The sequence below is a fragment of the Branchiostoma floridae genome, chromosome 13 (genome assembly GCF_000003815.2).
Source record: "Branchiostoma floridae strain S238N-H82 chromosome 13, Bfl_VNyyK, whole genome shotgun sequence".
Taxonomy (NCBI): domain Eukaryota; kingdom Metazoa; phylum Chordata; class Leptocardii; order Amphioxiformes; family Branchiostomatidae; genus Branchiostoma; species Branchiostoma floridae.
The window spans coordinates 17,267,472-17,291,080 of NC_049991.1; the positions used below are offsets into that span (position 1 = coordinate 17,267,472).

At 41.4% G+C, this 23,609-nt stretch overlaps 1 protein-coding gene across 1 annotated transcript; it reads left to right on the top strand.

Moving 5' to 3' along the window:
• The first annotated feature begins 843 nt into the window (after window positions 1–843).
• LOC118428576 (sushi, von Willebrand factor type A, EGF and pentraxin domain-containing protein 1-like) lies at window positions 844–23,609 on the top strand. The gene is made up of 13 exons (XM_035838674.1): window positions 844–953; window positions 4,864–4,940; window positions 5,550–5,849; window positions 11,750–11,926; window positions 12,896–13,087; window positions 13,933–14,121; window positions 14,707–14,886; window positions 16,210–16,398; window positions 17,209–17,400; window positions 18,103–18,291; window positions 19,085–19,270; window positions 22,503–22,697; window positions 23,329–23,609. Exons 1-13 carry the CDS (start codon window positions 949–951, stop codon window positions 23,592–23,594), a joined length of 2,337 nt encoding a protein of 778 aa, XP_035694567.1. The 5' UTR covers window positions 844–948; the 3' UTR covers window positions 23,595–23,609.

Sequence of the window (23,609 nt, forward strand, 5' to 3'; positions counted from 1 at the left end):
TATATCACGAGAGTAAAGTTCAACGTGTTATATAGCGATAGGTCTATGACGACTCAATGACTGTGGTTACATGTTATACCCACTTTCCACTGGGACAGCGCTCTAGTCGCACTCTCTCTGCGACCTGAATTTGACAGATCGCTCAACGAATTGTATAGAAAAGAAACGAATCTTTTTACACTTTGTACATTTTATTGTCTTCTCGTTCACATTTTACATTTTTTCTATGATATACCGAGTATGAAAGTTAAGGTCGCCGCGATCGCCGTCTGGTGGAAAGGGGGTATTAGTATCATTCACTATCTGTTGGACGGAAGTCTTTGTACGTTCGCCGTATTATCGACGTTATCATCAATGTCTTGACAAATAAACGCCGGCCATACGAAATAATTACCGTTAGGGACAAAAATGATAGTTTGAGACGGCCTTGCCAGGTGTACGTCATCGCCGTAGGCTTTACATAATTAGTGACAGACATATTTAGGGAGGGAGTAAATGGTTTGAGGGAGAGCGAAAAGAGCTAAAAACAATATATAGACATTAAGAACAATCGAGTAATCTTCATGAAAATCAATTAAAACAACTTGAGACACGCAAAACGACAATTTTTCTCACTATAACGTCGACAGTGTCAACATATTAAGACACACACACAATTGATAAATGAGGTCGGTTAACCCTTGACATAGAAAGACTAGTCATCATAACCACGCCAGTGCACTTGAAAGGGTGTTCTATCACGAAGCCACTGTCATTATAACGCAATTTGTCCTTTTGCAGACTAAAATAATTACCGCAGACGTAGATAATTGATTATTATATGCGAAGACCCGTCAAGAAACAGTCAGTCTGTCAGTCGGAGTCCTGCCTGCCTGCAGCGCTCTGTGTGTCGGTCCGCTGTTGTGAGGAGAGGACTCTCCGGGGCACAGAACCCGACTTCGTGTCAACATGGGGTAAGTTTGTCATCTTCTTGTTAACTTAAAATGCTTGGAATACAGCAGTATTGTATGAGCTCCATGTATAGAAAGATTTTACCCGTAACCTAGCTGAAAATGGACCGAATGCGTACTCCTGAAACAAAAAAAAATAGAGTTTAACTTTAAGGTGAGAAATTAGACTTAGTACAGATTGCCCTGTCGTAGCTGTGACTGCAGTGCGCCTCTTTTGCACGTAGTTGAAGTAATACTGGAATATGTTGCAAAGATGCTGGTATACTTGGCGGCTTTGGATAGCAAAATTCACAGGAGGCCCGAGTGGCGACTCGTCCATACGGCAAAAAGGACCCTGGTTGACTTGCCCCCGCGGTCCCACAAAACAGGCCATACGACAAGATTGACGTTGCGAAATCGCAGTGATTCGTCGGTAGGTTTTTCTGTACTAACCTTTTCACTCACCAGACCACAAGATCTTTGAGACATCTTTTGGAAGTAATTGCAGAGCAAATCTTCCTTTCTTGCCGTTTTTCAAACCCGACAAGCGCATGTTTTGCAAGTATTTTCTCCAGGACTTTGTATCGAAGAACTTTAATCACAGAACCGAAGACTGTTGTCACAATCTTAGGATTAGTTTTCTGGCTGGTCAAGAACTGATTAAGTTTCTTCTTGATTCATTGGCTCATTTCTGTGCTTAACAGTAAAAGTTTTGGCTGATGGAATACTATTTCCAGCGATATGACATTGGCCCCAACCCAGTTCAAAAATAGCGTGGCCGACAGATACAATGCGACAACGCTTCACCAGGCCATTTCCAGCCCTTCCAATGGCGCACCGCGGCAGAAACTCAACCCTTCCCAACCCATGTCCAACCAGGCCAAGACAGAGTACCGTTGCACAGGACCTCTTTTAATACCGCGCCGAGGCAAGATTCCCAACCGCACCGCAGCCGCCACGCCGTGCAGAGAGTCTATGCAGTTTTCTTTTCCTTCCGCGAGAGAAAGTAGTCCGTTCCATGAATTCGGGCGTCAATAACCCTTACAAGAAAGCTTGTTATCCGCGTATCTTCCTAATTTCATGTTTGTACAGTATTTCAGCCTCATTTTCAAGTCATATAGATTTTGACCCGATGTTTTGTTCCTTTTCTGTCACAATACGACCCTAAATCTGGTGGCTTTTGTGTGATTTTCCTTCTTGTCTTGTAACCTATGAATGTATGAATGAATGAATGAATAAATAAATCTGATATAAAGTCAAAAGGAAATCTAGTGTAAAAGAAAGAGCAAATTGTCAGAAGAGAGAGAAAAGGGCATGATAAGAGACCCGTCTGTAACGTGTGTAATCTGTAATCATACCATTGTGAGCTCAGGGTTACCTGTACGGTGATGAGACTGTTGCCGTCCCGCCTAGTCATTATATCACATGCCGGGAATTTTACGAGATTTGTTTCAATTCCTTCTCTACGGGATGGGAGTAATGAGAAAGACCGCTTGGAATGATAGAAAGTCAGAAAAAGGCCAGTATATTATAGCCAGGGGCCAGTGAAACACCACTAAGCCGACCCGTGGAGAAAAGTTTCCAAGCTAAGGCGATCATTCCAACATACAATTATTTTACATTTTAACCCTCATCCGACCGATACATTTTTACGACGAATCTGACCGTATGGGGTCATTTTTGACCCCATTTTGTTCTGCTCATAGACATGTTTCTGCTGGCTTATTTGATCATTTCTTTGTATTTAATGTTTCACCAATCTATGAAAAATATTTTGACAAGTTTTGGTGGCAGCAATTTTTACTCATTATCATAATTTATGCAGAAAATGAGGAGAAACCACATTTTGCTCTAAAAATCTACCATACTCCACTTACTTTAACAATGTTTTTGTCTTAGCAATTTCTAATCAATAATTTTGATGCTACATTAATACTGATAGCATAATCATGTTTTTTGACAAGAAAAGATACAATATTTGTGAAAAGTAATGAATTTTTTGCTTAATTAAGCACCGTACTCCGTCACCTAAATACATACATACAATAACTCTTGTCTATTTTCCCGCAAAGATTTTTCTTGTAGGTTCCTTCTGCACATTCTGTCCATATATTGTTTTTTTATTAATTAGAAACATTTTCACTTTCATTAGCATAGGTGATTAGTGCCTATTATCATAATTTATGCAGAATGTCTAAAAACTGTGTTTTACACTAAAATACTATATTTATTTCAAAATATTCGGTGTTTATTCATCTAAGCAACTATAACTTGCTGCTGTAATAGCAATGATGAGGAATGCCTGTTATTTTATTGAAATTTCTTGATCTTTACGTAATTAGTGATTCATAATTGGCTGGGGTCATTTTTGACCCCACCGAACCAGACACAAACTTTCAAGTACAGCTTATACAATAATGGGCAAAACTCGGTGAAAAATTGGTAGATCCCGTAAAACATGTATACAAACAAATTCATGGAAGGAATTTTTTCTCAGATGAAAAATGTTTATATGGCAGGTAAATAGTCTACTACCAATTAAGGGAATCAATGATATCACCTACCATTAATTGTCTAAACTACCCATTCACTGTACCACGTAGAAATAGTTTTTTTGACGCTTCTCTGCTGCTTGTTTTCTGTAGTCAGCTGCGACTAAGTGAAAGTAATTGGATGATTGGTTGTAGCTTCAGCTGTGGGCTGCTCGCAAAGGAAATAAATTATGGTAATTTTAACGTCACAATGGAAACGAGTTTTCGCCCTCTCCCAGAATGCTGCGGGCGCGTGCGAAGTTTTGTTTATGCTCACTCGCTTGAAGCCAATGTGTGAATATTCATGAGATTTCTGACGTTTCCATTGTGTTTTCATGAATATGCATGACCACGGTAAAGCCCCCAAACTTTTCATGGGTGGACCTGTTAGTCGACCGGACGTTGTTTTTGCCTCCTCTCGCACGCAATGTAAGTTGCTGCGGGCGTGTGCGGCCCTTCGGTCAAATGTAACAATGTCGGCTTGCTGGGGTGAGATTAATTACAATAGTGGAGATAATTACAAAGCTTTAAGCAGCGATTGGCTTGATAAGAAGTTTGAAATTCTCCCTTCTCAGTAGACGGTGATCGCCTGAGCGAACTAAGTTGGATTTTGTGACCTTTTTTTTATAATTATGATATGACGCACGGTATAATAGTGTGATTTAATTAAAGGACAACGAAACATCCAAACCTTAAAAAATGTTCTAAACAAATGTATGAATGGATTTCCATTGAGCGACCTGTCAGCAGTCGAGGCTTTTAGTAGATCGCCGTGTTTCTTAGCTTTTGTGGTGAGTGCACTTTTTCGCCAAGATTATCACTGGCAAAAAATAACATATGATCAAAATTGCAAAATTAAATTAACGTCAGACATAAGTAACAACAATAAATAACAACTAACACATTGAAAACGTTCATCCTTCGCTTCTGTCATTGTACACTGTGAAAACGGCGCTTGAGTTGTGACTGTCAAAACACGCGGCAACAAAAAAGTAAGGCCACCATTCCGCTTGGACGGTGCTCTCGCTGTGATGGCAATTTTTGCCGATCGCGGTGACAGCGCGGTGGGATCGCAAAGGTTACCATGGGAGCGCGGTAGGAGTGTCATCGTCACCTACCAAGATCATATGCACCAAGGTGATGGTATGGAACCGGGTCATACCATCGCCGTGAGAGCGTCGAGGTTGGCGATGCAATGATTCGTGCCATGAGAGCGCCGTGAGAGTGCCAAGAGAGCGCTCAGCTATTGATTTAGGGAATATGGACGTTCTTGATATCCTACGAGTATATAGTCATCTTGAAGTTGTACGGTCAAAGCTTACAGCAAATGCCATTGTGATATGGAATGGATGGAATAGAAAAACTGCAACCCAGAATTTTTTCAAATGCTTTTCTTTTTACAGTGTCAATGCCCGCCTGAGTCTACCGGTGATCATCATTGTAGTTCTTGGGTTACATGCCAAAATTTCGTGGCAACAAAGTAAGAAAGCTTTTCAGAATTCCAGCATACACCGACTGCTTCATAGTTGTTGTTTTTTCGTTATACAATCTGAGAACGGATTTGCAATAAATGCAAAAAAATTATAGGATATTATTAAAACAAGTCACAAACATCAAACGTTGATGTCAAAATAGCGAACTGGTGTCCAACAGTCGAAACAATCAGCTGACAAATTGCACTATCTACGTTAAGCGGTTTCCTGTGTAGGTCAGAAAAGTTCCACTATAGTTATTCACACGCCGTGGTTTAGCGCCTCTGAGCTTGAGACGAATAAAGTTTGTTTATTTTCATTAGTAAGGTCCGAAGACCACAAACGGTAAACTTTTGTAAGGACAACGGTGGAATGAATTTCTGACGCCATTTTAGTGTAGAAGTTAATTTGCAAGTTCGTGCCCGAGGGCTAATTTCAAGTACATGGTATAAACATACGGTAGATATACAAGTGACAATGGGCAGTTATGAACAGTATTCTTCTCTAATTTAGTACCTTCAAATTAAGTTGAAATGACATTACAGGCAGACCTCTCATTGATAGCAAAAAGAGAAGCAGCTAAATCCGCCAAGTAACATTGTTGCCTATTTCTACAGGTATCCGGCTCGTTGATGGATCGGGTGGACATGAGGGGAGGGTAGAAATTTTAAGAAATGGAGAATGGGGGACCATATGTGACGACAGTTGGAATCTACCTGACGCCGTCGTGGCTTGCCGTCAGTTGGGGCTCCCCGGCGCCGTGCAGGCAACACATGCTGCTCATTTCGGCCAGGGGACCGGACCGATCTGGATGACGGAGGTATTATGCACCGGAACTGAGTTGAGTCTGCCCAGCTGTGATTTCACCGGACCTAATGAATGTGGACACAATGAAGATGCTGGCGTTGTCTGTGTCGGTGAGTGAGCATAAATTGTGGCCAATGCAGTAAATCTACTCTTTCTTTCCTCCTAATAGGTGGCGCGAAGTTTTCGACACAACATCTCTGAGGTCTTAACACTGAAAATAAATGCAAAATAAACTTTGGAATAATTTTTTTCGTAGAGGTCACCAAGCTTTAATGTAAGAGGCAGATGGCCTCCCTTTAACTTGGTTGTATTTTTAATGTATTTTATGTGTTTTATGTACAGTATTGAAATCGTTTAGAAATCTGTCAAATTTCCTCCTCTGATAGTAACTGATTGGTATCTTGATTAAATACTTTATATTCTGTCGGTTGGTCTGTCGGTTGCTTACTTGCTTGTTTTTTGCCGGGGCGCCGCAGGCGCCCGGCTTTGTCCCCGGTTTAATGGTTCGTCCTTGGATGGGTCTGCTATGGTCGCAAAATGTACCGTGCGTTTTTACGACAATTCTCAGCCCTTCTCAGCCCTTCAAATAAACGCAATGTACCGTGCGTTTTTACGACAATTCTCAGCCCTTCTTAGCCCTTCAAATAAACGTTGTAAGAATACTGTTTATCCATGACCTCTACTCGTACAGAAAACATTGCAGCGCTCATTAGCAAAGTCTAGGAAAGGAAAATGTTTCTTGATTTGCAGTAAAACACTGGTCATGTAACATTTGAGGAGTTGTCGTTAAATCGCACGGTTCATTTTGCGATAGCGTTGACGGGTCCGGGTATTTAGCGGAATAACCCGGAATAACCCGGAATAACCCGGAATAACCTTAATAAAGGATGAAAGCTACCGAAATACAGTGTGCTTTGATAAGTTAAGATCGCAGAATGCAATATTTTGGCATAAAATAATGTATATATGGCCATGGGAACAAGAAATATTACGGTTATTCCGGGTTATTCCGGGTCATTTCGGGTTATTCCGGTAAATACCCTCACGGGCGTTGACGGTGCGGAGGAGGTGAGATTTTTATCGTACAGAAATTGGTACAGTTTGTAAAGTTATCTTTCTGGAATTCGGATGTATTAAAATATAACATTACATTCTAAGGCGTAGTGTCATGTGAGTAAAATGAGCACGACATTTGACGAAAGATTTTGTGGAGGGTATACAGTCAAGTTTATTGTGCAACGATTGGAACAGTTTACGTGCGGGTGGGAGGGGGGCGTGCGTCTATATATGCAGCTGCAGGAGGTCCTGCAGGACATTTTCGATCGTAAGAGTAACGTACAATTTGAAAAGATAGTGATCATGAATTCGGACACATTGAAACATATTTCCAAGGAACGGTATATAGTTTTTTTAGTAAAACCAGTGTGTGGGGATTGACGAGAATTTAGATAGTTTAATGGTGCACTGTGCTTGAGCCGATGCGAGGCATTATGCAGGGCATTTTTGATTGTAAAAATATCGTACAAGTTGAAAAGATGGATCGGATTCTAATACATTAAAACATACATTTCCAAAGAATAGTAGAAAACAACGGATTGTAGCTAACTGTTAAACAATCAGCAAAGCAGTTGGCAAGATGTCACACCTGAACTTTTGTAGATTTTTGCTTTTTGTTGGTACTAGTAAGATGTTATGTGATCAAGACAATATTTTCTTTCTGTTTCAGTGACGCCTTAGACTGTTCTCTGCTATATATACAAGTGACACAGTAATATACAGAAACTTACAGCTAGCAAAAGTCTGTACTCAATAAGATTTTACACAGTACACATTTATACTTCTTCTGCTGAAATCTACGCATTACATTTTGCATCCAACCAAAGAGGTTTGAAAGAGAGTCCTTGATCCAACCAAATTAGACCTTGAGACCTATTAACAGATCATTGATCACTGTGCATTTTGCACATACCAGACTCAATCGTGCCACTGAGCACTGCATTTTGCACACACCAGACCAATTGTGCCACTGAGCACTGTGCATTTTGCACACACCAGACCTATCGTGCCATTGAGCACTGTGCATTTTGCACACACCAGACCTATCGTGCCATTGAGCACTGTGCATTTTGCACACACCAGACCAATCGTGCCATTGAGCACTGTGCATTTTGCACACACCAGACCAATCGTGCCATTGAGCACTGTGCATTTTGCACACACCAGACTCAATCGTGCCACTGAGCACTGTGCATTGTGCAAATAAAGTCAAGCAAAGAACACATATATTGTGAACAATGTGTGAATCTATTTTATCGGGAAAATACCACCAAGGTGACATCATTTTCAGTGGAGATAATAGAGGCAAACAATGCACTGCAAATGCTTTAATGGCAGTTGTTAACCACAGTACTTGCAGACAAGCAATTACCTGGACAAGTACAGACCTTGATGGTGTACTTTTTCAAGGAGATGCACTATACACCTACATAAAACCATCACTAAGATCTGGTGTGGAGTTCCTCTCCGTTGATGATATTCCAGACTATTTGCAACTTTACAACAATACTGTACGTGTATCAATAAAAGAGTCTTACACTGGAGACATATTTGCCACAGAAGCAGTCTATCCTTATTACACCTTAAAGAAAGCCCTAGAAGCAGCATTTGCTGAATCCAACACTTGTCTTTTCATAACAGCACATGGAATAACTGGTTCAACAGTAGCATTGTTGCACGCTGATAACAAGTATTTTGTTTATGACTCACATGCCAGAAGTCCCATAACAGCATTGCCAGATAGCCATGGCACTTCTACTTTAAGCATGCACAGTTCAAACAGCAATCTAGTTTCATTCTTGCAACAACTTAACTGGAACACAACATGCAATTTTGAGGTTGTCCCAGTACAAGCAGAAAATGTTTTCTTATCAGTTGAACCTACTGGTATACACATTATCAATCTGACTAGCAATGTTTCTTCTATGATTGAGTCAGAAAACTGCTTTCAAGTTCAACAACAACACACATACACCTTGGTTAAACCAGAGTTTGTATCTACGAAAGAGAACCTACAACAACCAAACACAGCATTTCCATTTGCACCACATTGTAACCAAAGTACTGGGAAAAACATTGTGCCATGCACCACAAGCAAACATCCAAGTGCTATGCCAGAGAACAGGAATGAAGGCCTCTTGAATCAATTAGTAATGTCACCAAATGCAGCATCAAATTTAAATGATAAAAAAGTGCAAGGTCTTGCAATCCAAAGCGCAATATGCAAGGACAAACAAGAAAAACAAACCTATCAACAGAAGACAGAGAGTCTTGCAGAACAAAGAACATCATACAAAGCAAAGAAAGCAAATGAGACCTGTGAGCAAAAAGCAGCACAGCAAAGAGCATCATATAAAGCAAAACGAGCAAATGAGACCCCTGAGGAAAAAGATGAAAGACTTGCAAAACGAAGAACATCATACAAAGCAAAACAAGCAAATGAGACCCGTGAGCAAAAAGATGAAAGACTTGCAAAACGAAGAGCTTCATACAAAGCAAAACAGGCAGATGAGACAACTGAGCAAAAAGCAGATAGACTTGCACAGGAAAGAGCAAAACGAGCAAATGAGACCCCTGAGCAAAAAGACGATAGACTTGCAAAACGAAGAGCATCATACAAAGCAAAACAAGCAAATGAGACCCCTGAGCAAAAAGCCGAAAGACTTGCAAAACAAAGGACATCACGCAAAGCTAGCAAAGCAAAAAGAGCTGAACAAGAATCTTCACAAGAAAAAACGCAACGACAGAGGAAAAACTGTGATAGAGTGAGAAAAACATTGGCTACAAAATATGTTAGAGAACATAGCATAGACTATACCAGTGAACAATACAAATCAGACTTTCCTGCATTTCATTGCTATATAAAACAGCAGCCAAAGTACTACTGTAGCATATGTAGACAATTGTTATTTCATGACCAAGTGCGAAACTGCAACAATGCTGTCATAGACAAAATAGTCAATGATATTTCTGGTCAACATCATCTCTGTTCAAAGTGTTTGATTTGTCTTGAAAAAGACAAACCCATACCCAATGCTTGGACTAACAATATGGATCCAGGTGACATTCCATCATGCCTGAAACAACTCAGTAGAATGGAAACAAGACTTGTCAGTTTGAAATACACCTTCATCAAGTTAATTGTATTACCAGGTGGACAATTTGGTGAACAAGGTCAAGCCATAAGTTTCCCTACCAACATTGAAACTACTTGCCAACTGTTACCACATAGCCAAGATACAGCTGGGCTAGTAATAGTACACCCTTGTCAGACAAATGAAAGTAAAACACAAAGAACAGACCCACAACACATTGTACGATTTTCCAAAATGCATGAAGCTCTTACATGGCTGGTAACGCATAATCATCTATATTCACATGTGAACATAGCTACCTTTGAAAACTGGGTAAAAAAGTCAAGTGAATTCAATCCAATGATCACAGACGCCAATGAACCAGACTTCTCAAGTGCACCTTCTACTGTCCAAGAACTCTCAGCTTTTCCCTGTAACTACATTAATCCAAATGTCCAGTTACAATCTCTGTTGCAGAATGTAACAGACAATGTCCCAGTGATATCACTACCACGTGAAACATCACCACCACAAAGCATATTTAAAGAGACTGATCTTGAGGAACACTGTTTTCCACAGTTATACCCATATGGTAAAAATGGCTTCAAACAGACGCGTGATGTACAACTAACAGACTTACAGTACTTCCAATCACGTTTGCTCAATATCAATGATTGCTGGAGAAAAAACATCCCATGGCTCTTCTTTGCCTTGAACTCGTATGAAATCAAGAAATTGTACAGTCAGATATCCATTGTATGTAGAATGCAAAAGCAGAGTAATGTTAGATCACAATCCATAGCACAGCCACTAACAGCAGGCGATCTGCATCATGAAATTGATCAACATGTTGAAAGCACATCATACACTTTTATGAAGAATATACGTGGAACAGCAGCTTACTTCAAGGACCAACTGCTAAACTTGCTAGCAAAAATAAACACTATTGGACCACCAACATGGTTTGTCACTGTGTCTGCTAATGATTTAAACTGGCCAGAATTGTTCATGACCCTGAATCCTGACCTGACCTATGAAGAAGCTAAAGCATTACCACAACAAGACAAATGGAACCTAATGAGATCAGACCCTGTCATGTGTGCGATACACTTTAATAGACGCACTGATGCACTTCTACGCTTCATACTGAAGAGTCCACAACATCCCATTGGTAGAATCAAAGATCACTGGATTCGTGTGGAATTCCAATTAAGAGGTTCTCCACAGTGAAATTTCTGTCACGAAGAAAGAACGACAATGCACATCCGGGACCTCTTCCCGCCTTTGGCTGTGGTCTCGCACCGGAGTTTCTTTTACGATTTTTATATCCGGCACACAGCGCACACAAGGGATACAATTCCGCCCACAAAAGTACGCCGGAAAATCCAATTATACCAGTGAACAAAGGTTTCCAGCCAACTTCCCATAGATTTTAGATATAAACTTCTAGTTTAATAATGATGCACATTTTACTGGAACACAACATGAAATTTTGAGGTAGTCCTTCCAAATGCGCCCCGGCCAGCTTTTTTTAAAAGCTTTCTTGTTTTATGTTACTGTGATAGATAGTTGACCTCCCACTTGGCCTTTTTTACTCTTCAAATAGCATATTTTACTGACATTTTGGTATAAAGAAGGCCAGGTCTGTCTTCCTTTCATTGATACTTACGATCACCACCGATTTCTCGATTCGTATAACAAACTTAACGTCTCTCTTGTCAAACACCTTGTCTGGACAGTTACAATAGCTGTACGTGGAAGAATATTTCTTGAATATTTGGTTCCGCACAAGGCTGAGGAAACGGAGATATCGATGACGATGGCTGGGGCTCATGGAACATATCTAGAATTACTTATTAATTTTCCTTTTTCTCATTTAGAGGGCTGCGGGACTGGTCCGCCGAGCTACTCATGTATCACCACAACGTGCAACTCCGCGGCTCCTTACAACAATGGAGATACCTGCAGTTACCAGTGCGCCCGCGGTTGTACTGGACTAGTAAGCACCTTCGTGACATGCAATAACGGAATATGGGACGGCACGGTCCCACGCTGCGGTAAGAGAACATAACTGAATACTCTTTATTTGCAATATTTTCTGTATGTCTGAGAAGCTAACACAGTTACCATTGGCTGTTGCCAGTATTGTAACGTCTCGCTGACATTGTATGTTACTTGAGCGCGCTTATAATAAAAAAAAAGGAATGTGCCGACAGCCCCTGTCCCACCCCGAAAAAATGCATAACTTGCCTAAGGCCACACCAATTTAATTTCTTGGTTCACGGATTTTTTCATGAAAAATATGGAGCGAAAGGGCGAAATAAAAATAAAAATTGTAAAATGGTTGGGATAAAGGCAACGGCTAATCCAAAACATAAAGAAAAAAAGTTTTCAGCTTGGAAAAAGTACAAAAACACTATTATTGTACAGTAACAGCACCTGTACCCACACTTTAAGGAGCTTATGATATAAAGGCCAATTTGCTACACCAGAAAGTTGATGAATGGTTTCATTAATGGTGAAAACTTGCTGAGTGGTAATTTTTTTTTTTTTCAAAAAATAGGAGCGAGCGAATCCGTGAACCAAGAAATTAAATTGATGTGGCCTAAGCTTGACTCTAATACATTTACATACAGGCTGCATTAGGTTAATAGAATTACACCAGAAAACGTGTTTGTCGAAAGGTGAAACTATGTATGTATGTATATGTATGATAGAGGGACATGGATCCTACGAATATAATTGTAGTCTACAGTTGGATATGCTAAACATAAAGGCCTTTTCTCTGATTGGCTGACAGCTGGTTTGTGGCGACGCCCACAGTAACCGCAACTTCAGAAAGCAGAGGTGGAACAAGATGAGTTTTGAGACGACTTTGGTCCCCTCTGCGTAGGAGAGTGGTATATTATAAAAGATGACAGGAGTGCAAATAGATATTGGCCGTGGCAATTGCCATAGTCACATGTGTATGTTGTACAAGAGGTCTAAGGTTGACCGATCCTTCCCCTTCTGTTTTACTCCAACAGAACCAATATTTGAAGAATGTCCTCCTCCGCCAGACATCGACTGTACAATCAGGACCGGCTGCAGCGGCCCCTACACCGAGGGTGAGATCTGCACCTACACCTGCAACGACACGTGCATAGGAACGCATACTGCCATGACGTGCCGCGGGGGTCGATGGGAGCGCCAGGCCGACTGGGGCGGTTGCTCTCCAAGTACGTTAACACATACATAGGATCCCTACAGATAATTTGATATTCTTACACGTCTTTTAGTACATCCAAACAAACTATATACTCTACTGCGTTAGATGGATAAATAGGTGCAAATATATAGGTGTGATCTATTTTAATGAAATCTGAGTTCTCATTTGGTATAGTACGCACATGATCCTCCATGTACGCTGACATCACACAAACGTGCGGATCATTAATATTGACATTTATAAGTGAAGTACTAGAACGCACAGGGCGGGTTGAGCGAGTACTTTTTATCTTTAAGTTTTACCCGAGCCTAAAAATGCACAAAAGGTAAAAGCAAACTACTTGAAATTCAAGTATGATTTGTTTGGATGTGACATCTTTCACTGTAGCCCGGAGTCTCAGGTCGTAAAAAAGTACATTATCCATTCAGTTAGGCCCCTTTTCCATTGGACGGCGATTGCACTGCGTTCTCACTGCGACCATAAACCGTTAATGGGTGTTTGTAACTCTCGACTTCATATTGGGCATATCACAACAAAACACAGAGCACAAACGCCAAAATATAGTTACTCAAGCAACTGGATATGGATCGTTCCCTCCATATCCAGTTGCTTGAGTAACAACTTTTGGCGTATCTTATTACCTTATAACCTACATCGACGTACAAAGCACAATTTTTTCTGCAATTACTTTTCTACTACTCATTGAGCGATCTATCAAATTTTGGGTCGCAGAGAGAGCGCGGCGTCCTAGTGGAAAATGGGTATCTTAGTTCTCCCGCGGCCCGCCGTTACAATGCACGCCAAAACCTGCAGAACTCTTTTACTGATATTACTTCTATACAATGAACACAATAGTACTTCATACGGGATGCGACGCTCTTCCACCAACCTTCACGTGCGCGTCCGTGTCCTGCACGGGTACAAACCACGGGGACGTCTGCACCTACGTGTGTGATCGTGGCTGTACCGGAACACCCAGCACCATGACCAGGACCTGCACCGACGGTGTTTGGGGTGGACCGGCATGGAACGGTTGTCTACCTTGTATGTGAACTGAAATTACTATTACCGACAGAACTACCAATGATATCATTATACATGTATGTCGACGAAGCAGCAGATAATAAGATACGCCAAAAAGCAGTTACTCAAGCAACTGGATATGTATTTGGAAACGGTCAGACTTTTCAAAAATTATATACAGTTGCTTGAGTAACTGCATATTGGCGATATGATCACATGCATCACGAGTCGTTTTTATTTGCATAGAAACAATGATAGAACTTTATCTAGACTAAGAAAGTACTCTTACAAGCTTTCAGTGAGCAAGATCTATACAAACACATACACTCACGAACACACACACACAGATAATATACAAACACACACACAAATATACACACACACACACACACACACACACACACACACACAAACATACACAAACGCACACACACAATTAAAGCACACACACACGCGTCATAGACAGCTGTATAGACGTCACCTATGGTGTTGATTGATGATACTCTGTTTTCGTTGAATATCGTAATAGTGTAAGTTTTTCTAGGGGACAGCTGCAGTGTACAAAAGAGTCAACCAAAACTCTTCCCTTCTCATTTACTCCAACAGCTTGCGGTGATCCACCAGACTTCGATTGTACAACCCGTTCCGGTTGCAGCGCCCCCTACGTCGCTGGTGAGATCTGCACCTACAACTGTAACCGAACGTGTGAGGGATCCCCCAGCACCATGACCAGGATCTGCCGTGAGGGTCGATGGCAGGGTCCAGACTGGGCCGGTTGCTCAGAAAGTAAGTTAACAACACACATGTATAGATCATTTGACATTTTCCAGTAAATTACAGTTTAAGAGAAATGAGAAATGGTTTGTTAGATTAAAAACTGTTGCAGCCTAAAGGCCCCCTCTCACTAGACTCGCGTCACGCTTGCGTCGCTTCGGGGTTCGTTCACTGTGTCACTGTTGTGTTATTTTCGCCGATGTTCTGTTGCGCTCATACTTACTTGCGTCACTGTTGCGTTTCTAGACTAAATGAACAGGTTATCGGAAGTCGCAGTGTTGTCAATGTATGAAAAATCACTGTAAAATGATGAAAATGCCTCAAAATGATATTTATAATGAAATACTTTCCCTTGTGATAATGCATAATATGTTACTTATGTTATATGATAACCTTGAAAGACTTTTACAGTAAAAGAAGTGACCCAAATGAATGGACACGAACCATATACCAGATTTGACTCCATCGCTTATGTGTTTTGCAACAAGTATGTGTAATGGTGTGTGTTTATAGGTTTATTGAACAATTTTCAACTTTCACAAATAAAAAAAAAATCTAGATCTTGATGTTTCCTACGTTTTAATAGGAAATAGACAAAATATAACCTTGACACTGTTGAAGGCATGTTGGCGTCACTGTTGTGTCACTGTTGTGTTTCTCTTGGGTCACTGTTGTAACTTGTAACTGAATCAAAAAACCGCTGTAAAATGATATCCAAAATGTATCCAAAATAGCTTTTCAATAATAAAAGGATGTTTACTTTTGATACCTGGTGCAAAGTAGACAAAATATAACATTGATAATGTTGAAGTCATGTTGGCGTCACTATTGTGTCACTGTTGTGTTACTCTTGGGTCACTGTTGTGTCACTCTTGGGTCACTGTTGGGGCATCTTGCCACTTGCGTTATTTTTTAACTTTCAAAGACAACATCTGTTTACTCTATCTGAACCCACAAACACACGTAAGTACGATAGGTGTGAACGATAGGTATGAACGTAACATATTTCCCTGACCATTACCGTGAGTTTTGCCTTGATTTGATTGGCTGTGGAGTATATAGGTGTGTGCATTGGGATGTTATCTGCCAACTTGAGATAGAGCTCAGTCTGTCAAATGTGTTTATTGAATAGAAGGTGTCATCAGTGATGCAATATCATAATCAATGACAAGTTGTCACTTGACAAACCTCTACAGTTTGCTTACATTTTAAATGGTTATTCATTTTCAATGGCAAATGATGAATGGAGACTATCCCAAAATGTACAGAGAGGGCCTAGGGGGATAGTTAGGGCACGTGGCACTGAAATGCCTACCACATATTCATCTTTTCCAGTTCCTTCAGGTGGCTGTGATACTGGTCCCCCAAGCTACCCGCCGTGCATCGATGTAATATGCTTCAACCCGGGTCCCTACAACAATGGGGACACCTGCGCCTACACGTGCGCCCGTAATTGTACAGGGTACGTCAGCACCATCGTGACATGCAGGGACGGAATTTGGGACGGCATAGTTCCCCGTTGTGGTAAGTTACATGTAGAATATGATTAACGCACACCTTCTTTTGACATGATTGTCCTACATGTTGGACAAGTTCACACAGTGTAACCCAGTTACTAATATTTGGTGCTAGTATGCATATGGTCATCTACTTCAATGGACTCTTGATGATGCAATGTGCGCTTGAAATGGCGTGTAGTATGTACGAAGAAAAATGAAACAAATACGCATTGCCCAAACAATACTTTTTAAGCTTAACTCTGATGTATTATGTTAAACTTGACATTAATGTGACATACAGTTTGCTTTGATCGTGATTTCATTGTGACAAATTATTAGACCACTTTTATTGTATATTCTCGTATGATAGGAGGACATGAAGTCTTTTTTTCGTTGTCCAGTGTCTTATTGCGTCAAATGTACACATTGCTGTTGCCTACGTATACTTTGTAATGTTCACGCTTGCGGTCGATGTGTAACTCTTTATGTTAAAAAGGTTAATAACCCGCCCGAGGTGTATATGACGTCATGAAGCCTGGTCATTTGACATTGTTCCGTAAACTTACCTTCTGATTTAATCCGGTGATAATTATACATTTCTATTGGATAACAAATACCGACACTAATGATTAGCCTCACTAGATTGAAACATATGAAAACTTATGCTAGCCATTATTGCTGTAGTAATTAAGAAGTTAAGTTTTACCCTATAACTTTATTTTGTACTTTGTATAATAGTTTCTATCATATATTGTACTTGTAATAAAGTTCAAAGTTCAGTCATTATACAGAAGTGTTTAATGAATGTCATCGTTCTTGTTTCTGAAACTACTAGAACCATTGACCTGTCGTGATCCACCGCCGGACTTCGACTGCACAACTATGACCGGTTGCAGCGCCCCCTACACCGACGGCGAGACCTGCACCTACAGGTGCAACGACACTTGTACAGGTTCGCCCAGCATCATGACCAGGACATGCCGGGACGGAGTATGGCAGGGCGACCGCTGGGAAGGATGTCATAAAAGTGCGTAAATCCAAATCATTTTGAAAACCAAATAAAGACAATAGAAATTTTGATTTAGGCTCTCTTAAGTGGCACAGAATTGTATCCATAACGGCATGTATACTGCGTCTGGAAGCCTTAAGAATTTAGGAAAATCCTTAATTTTATCCTTAAGAAAAAATGTCAACGTCTTGTACAACTACTGCCTGCCAGTTCATTCCAAATATATATATATATATATATATATATATATATATATATATATATTAATATCGAGATTGCAATCTGGCAGGAATGGCAGTTCTCCTGATAGAGATCCCGATATGAGTCTAAATTTAAATATATTCCCTTAAACGACCGTCAGAACGTTCGATGTCATGTCGGTCAGTGGATTGACTAGAATTATTTCTAAACGAAAGACCACACTGACACATCTTTCTATATTCTAACAGAGAATCTGATCGGCGATTCTACCAGGTTGAAAACGATACCCTAATACATACACTCTCACACGAATGTTTTGCATCGTATGCAGTTGTGTACATGTCCTGACCCTTTGCTGAAAAATCCTTTTTATATATGATTTACCTTCCAGATTGCAGAAACCCGCCGATACCCTAATATATAGACTTCCACACGAATGTTTTGCATCGTATGCAGTTGTGCACATGTTCAGAGCCTTTGCTGAAAATAGTCTCTTTCATGGTATAATTTTCCTTCTAGATTGCAAAACCCCTCTACCCCCATGGTGCACGATCAGGACCGGCTGCGTCGCCCCTTACACCCATGGAGAGACCTGCCACTACCAGTGTGACCGTGAAAAGGGATGTACCGGCACGCCAGATAACACCTTCAGGACCTGCATTGACGGGACATGGATCGGCCCTGCCTGGCGCGGCTGCCATCTGCGTCGTATGTACTTCATTTTATTTGGGGGGGGGGGAGGACTACTCTCTCCTCGCAGCCAGGGGTTGAATTGCGAGGAAATTACAATAGGCGAAGCTAAGTCGCAAGGTTCTGATATGGCAGCCTGTATACAGCGCCTAGTGACCTTAATACGACAGAAATTGCCCCAGTTGCGGCAAAAGACTGTAGGTTTTGAACCAGTCACACCGCTGCGCCACGCGGTCTCACTGATGGTCACTTCCATGTGTAGTACCAAAGAATGGGGCTTACAGGGAATGATTTATTTTGAAACTGCTCTTGGGTCCGCCAGTAAAAACCTCTATGTCATGATTGTCAACAACTTTTGCGAACGATTTTGCTCCATGCAAGGCCAAACAGACCACTTCCGCGGCCTAACCTAACGCTCACTCTAGCAGTATCTCTTTTTTCTGAGTCTAGTCAGAAACAGCAAGCTTAGGCAAGCTCGACTAACTGACTCAATCGGCGAAGCAGGCGTTTCGAAGTCGAACTGCTAAGGCGAATTCACTACCCCACTTAGCCGGTCAGGTTTGATGCACTCACACAGGGAAGAATGTGTTCAACCAATATGGTCCTGAAATAGACAAGTGATTGGTCTGTAGTACAATACTTAAAAAAAAAAGATGTCCCAGAACCGTCTGGAATGGCGAAGGATGGTATGCAAGAGATGCAAACTCCTAGATGCAGGCCACTCGTGATGAGGAGACCTTATCAAGTAATAAGTAAATATGGTACAATACAGAAGCGGTTAAATCCTCCTATTCTTGTCTTTCATTTCCAGACTGCGGGTTTCCGCCCAATAGATTCTGGGCCACCTACACCTGTGATTCACCGGGAGCCCCATTCCCCTCCGGGACGACGTGCACCTACCGCTGCCGCCGTGGCTGCTCCGCCATACCGGCTACAACCACCGCAACCTGCTACAGAGGAAGGTGGTATGGAGATAGGGACTGGAGATGCAAGAGAGGTGTGTATTTCGTAGTATATGCTGATCCTTGCATTGGCAATGAGATAATTCGTGTGTAAAGGCCCCCTCTCACTTGACGTGCGGCACGCTTGCGGCATTGCTGCGTTCGAAAACGCAGATGTACCGCCACGGAACCTAGAGGTGCCGCAAGCAAACCTAGAGGTGCCGCAAGCAAACCTAGAAGTGCCGCAAGCAAGCGCTACGTTTTTTAAAAAGTTTAAAAATAACGCAAGTGGCAAGATGCCGCAACAGTGCCGCAACAGTGCCGCAACGGTGCCCCAACGGTGCCCCAACAGTGCCGCCACCATGCCCCAAACAGTATCAAGGATACATTTTGCCTATTTTACACCAAGAATCAAAAGTAAACATCATTTTATGACCGAAAAACTATTTTAGATGCATTTCTAATAATTTTACAGCGGTTTTCGATCCAGTTAAAACACTGCGAATTCCAGAAAACTTACCTTGTATCCGTATTCAGAGTTAACTTAAAAATACATCTTTTGATTTATTTAATGGAAAGTAGGTCAGTATTTTATACTTGAAAACAAAAAATAAGTAACTGGTTTATCGATTAACCTACGGATGTAGAGATAAAGGTTATCGTACAACGTTCAAAAAGAAATTATCTATGTTGGATGATAACGAGTTTGCGTTTGCGTTATAACGTTACAAGCTAATCATTGCTGGTAGCCTGCCACCGATAAAATACAAAATTGCAGTCATTCAGACCCATGGGCCATATTTTTCTCACTTTTTACAAATATGATAGACTTAGACATCAATAGGCTGGCAAGCCATCCGCCGACAATGAAAATACTCAGCGTCATACAAAAAAAGTATGAAATATCAAACATTTTCATTTTAGAAATTTGCAAAATTGGTGAATAAACATATAAACATACATAATTACACATAACGTTACATGGTGCAAAACGTACACATCGAGTGAAATCTGGTATATAGTTCGTGTCCGTTCATTTGGGTCATTTCCTTTACTGTAAAAGTCTTTCAAGGTTATTTATAGCATATGTACCATATAATTCATTATCATAAGGGAAATCTTTTCATTATAAATCTCATTTTGGGGCATTCTCATCATTTTACGGTGATTTTTCATAAATTAACAATGCTGCAATTGTCAATAACATGTTCATTTAGTCTAGAAACGCAACAGTGCCGCACGTCAGTGTGAGTGCAAGACAAAATCGGCGAAATTAACACAACAGTGCCGCAGTGAACGAACGCAGCAATGCCGCAAGCGTGCCGCACGTCAAGTGAGAGGGGGCCTTAACGCCAGTTCATCTTTGTCAGCGGGGTAACCAATGTCCACTGTTTCAAAAACAGGGCAATCAAGTCGACGGAAGCTAGTTTCAAACTTCAATGTTTCAAAATTATTATTATTTCAAAACGTTGCAGTTTGAAACCACCGTCCGTCGACTTGATATTCGTAAATACCGTTTTTTGGTTAAAAAATTTGGATAGAATCCGATGCAGGTCACCCGGTTGATAAAGGTGAACTACCGTAAACATTACCGGTTTCAAATAGTACATTATCCGCAGTGACCCCAGGCGAATCTCCGGAAGAAGGTTAAGGTATGGGCAAAAAAGTCCGGAGTGTCGACCGAAGGGTCACTGAACGGTCTACGAGCAGAGAACGGAAAAAAGGGCGGGTGGGCGGGTGTTTTAGTACCCTTACTTCCCCAAACGTCTCACGTCTCTTGTGCAACACATCCACGGCAACGGGGACTGTCTGACATAAACTTCACCAATCTTCTTGTCCGCGGCTGGATTAGCGAATGTTCGGCGTGCTGCCCTAAACTCATCCAACATCTTCTTCTTCGCCGCATCCCAGCTACCTCCAAAGCGGGCTACCACAGTTTTCCAATCCCCGCTATCCAGTGTCTTACCAAATGAATCTAACTTCATCCAAGCCCCGCCAGACATTCCAGATCATTTGCCGCCCTCCCCTGTCTCTTTTCCCTTTTGGAACCGAGTTCAAAGCCATCCGAGGTAGGCGTATACCAGTCACCTCACCCGCGCTTGACGAACGCAACAATAGACCCTTCTCCATGTTCCTAGTTCAAGATGTGTTGTTACCATCTCCGGGATGGTGTCAAGCTCTTGATGTCGCTTGACAAGTTTCTAAACCGTACGAAACCTCACAAAGTTCAGACGCATTATGAATTCAATTTAGTTCCCAGCTGCATAGGCCTGTCTTTCCATACCCTCTTCATATCTTTATACCATCCACTTAAAATCATACACCCTCAAGTCACTTCCGTCCATGTCCCTCTACTTCTCTAAAGCTCTCCAGCTACCTCCGTCCGACCTCTCCGGCGTAGCTCGGCCAAGATATGAGAATGAAAGGCGCAGGGCGTATAAAAGGTTCTATGCACAGGTGAGGATGTACAGGTGGTTAATGAGAGCACGTGGACTGCTCCCGACCAGGTGTCGCCTCTTAACGACGCGAAACCCGGTCATGAGCAATCATGTGCCTCATTTGGAATAGGATAAAGAATTGACTTTGAGACAGGAAGGCAAACACAATTCGATTTTTTTTCTTTCGATCGATTTTATTCAATCAGCAATAATCAAGTGTACAAAATGCCATACATGTGCAACATAATTATAAAATCATCATTAATACACATTTTTTTGCTGTGGGCTATGTATTGAGTGGAATTAGCGCATCACAAATTGCGTTGAATAACCGTAGGATGCTGTGCTTTTGAAGAAAAAATGATTATCTTTATATTCAGACCATGACAGAAATATGGCATACTTTGCTACAGTGAGGTACTGATTTGAACTGTCACCAGGTAACATATATATGATTATGTTATATTCTATGCTTATGTCCATATATAAATTCGACATTCGTTCCTTAATTTTATCCCAGTACCCTTGTAGTCGTTTACACTCAATGAACATGTGTAATACTATGTAGTTTTCGTCATATTTCGCATGTAGGCTGTAGATACTCCCGGCAGTGTTTGATACATACGACTTCCATTTCCTTGAATTCATGCTTTTGAACAAACAAGATTTTCATGCAAAATGGCCTAAATCTGTCTATGACATGAGTATTTTCATCATTTTCAATTAAAAAGTTGTCAGTACGCGTATGGGAATATCGTTTGAATCAAGATCGACCCAACTTTTCTCATCGTGATAAAAACGTTTCTGTGCCCTCAGGGTTTTATTTTCTATGTCTTTTTTTTGCCCTCAGGTTGTGGAGCGCCACCTGAACTTGACTGCACCAAAAGGTTCGGCTGTGCTCCCTGGTACACCTTCGGAGAGAGCTGTTACTACCGGTGCTACAACAACGAGGGCGGGTACGCCATGGAGGTGTCCGGGGACGCCATCAGGACGTGTCAGTGGCCCGGGGTGTGGTCTGGAACGGACCTGATCTGTGACTGTAAAGGTAGGGGTGATCTGGAGTATTGCTTGTTGTGTCTCCCACTTTCCGGAGAACATGCTTGGTGACCATGACAGACAAGATTCTTGACAAAAGGTGAAAAAATGATGATACAAAGGAGCAAGAACTCAATTGTAAGTTATTAGAACTAACACTATTAGCTAGTATAATGTTGAGTTGTGCCGATCTGGAGGCTGTCCGTTTCTGCAAGTACTAGTGATACATGGGAATTCTTATACACAACCAGAATTGCACTTACTTGCTGACGTTTCGATGTCTGTCAGACATCTTCCTCAGAGCTTCTAACTGGAGTTCTGCTTCTCGCCGCTATATGTAGCCGATGTAGGTGGCTATTTTGCTGCGAGAAGAACACTATCCCAAACGTGGCTCAGCTTGTACCCCCCCTCGTCCCGGTTCATCACTGGGGTGGACTTCCTTATCCAGACTGCTTTTGTGCAATTCTGGTTGTGTATAAGAATTCCAATATATCCTATGTTCTACCAACCTGATGAAATTATTTTCGGAAGTACTAGTGATATACCACATAGTTGATATCATATGCAATAGAACACAGTTACCCAGGATAGTGTAAGAATGAAACTAATATTGATACTTATTAACGTCTGTTCGGATGCAGATCGGAAGGATTGCTGTCGCCCTGACATCATCTTTGTCCTTGATTATTCCGGAAGCATGGGAGGGGACGTCCCGCAAATGATAGCCTTCGTTGAGGGACTGGTGGAGCTGTTCGACATAGGGGATCTGGACGCTCGCGTCGGCGTACTAAAATATAATCATGATCCCATCCCGACAGCTATCCAGTTGGATACATACGACAAGTATGACTGTCACCAATTGTCTTTTGATGCATGTTGCAATTTGTATCAGCGAAATACTTCGTAGAACTTCGTACTTTTC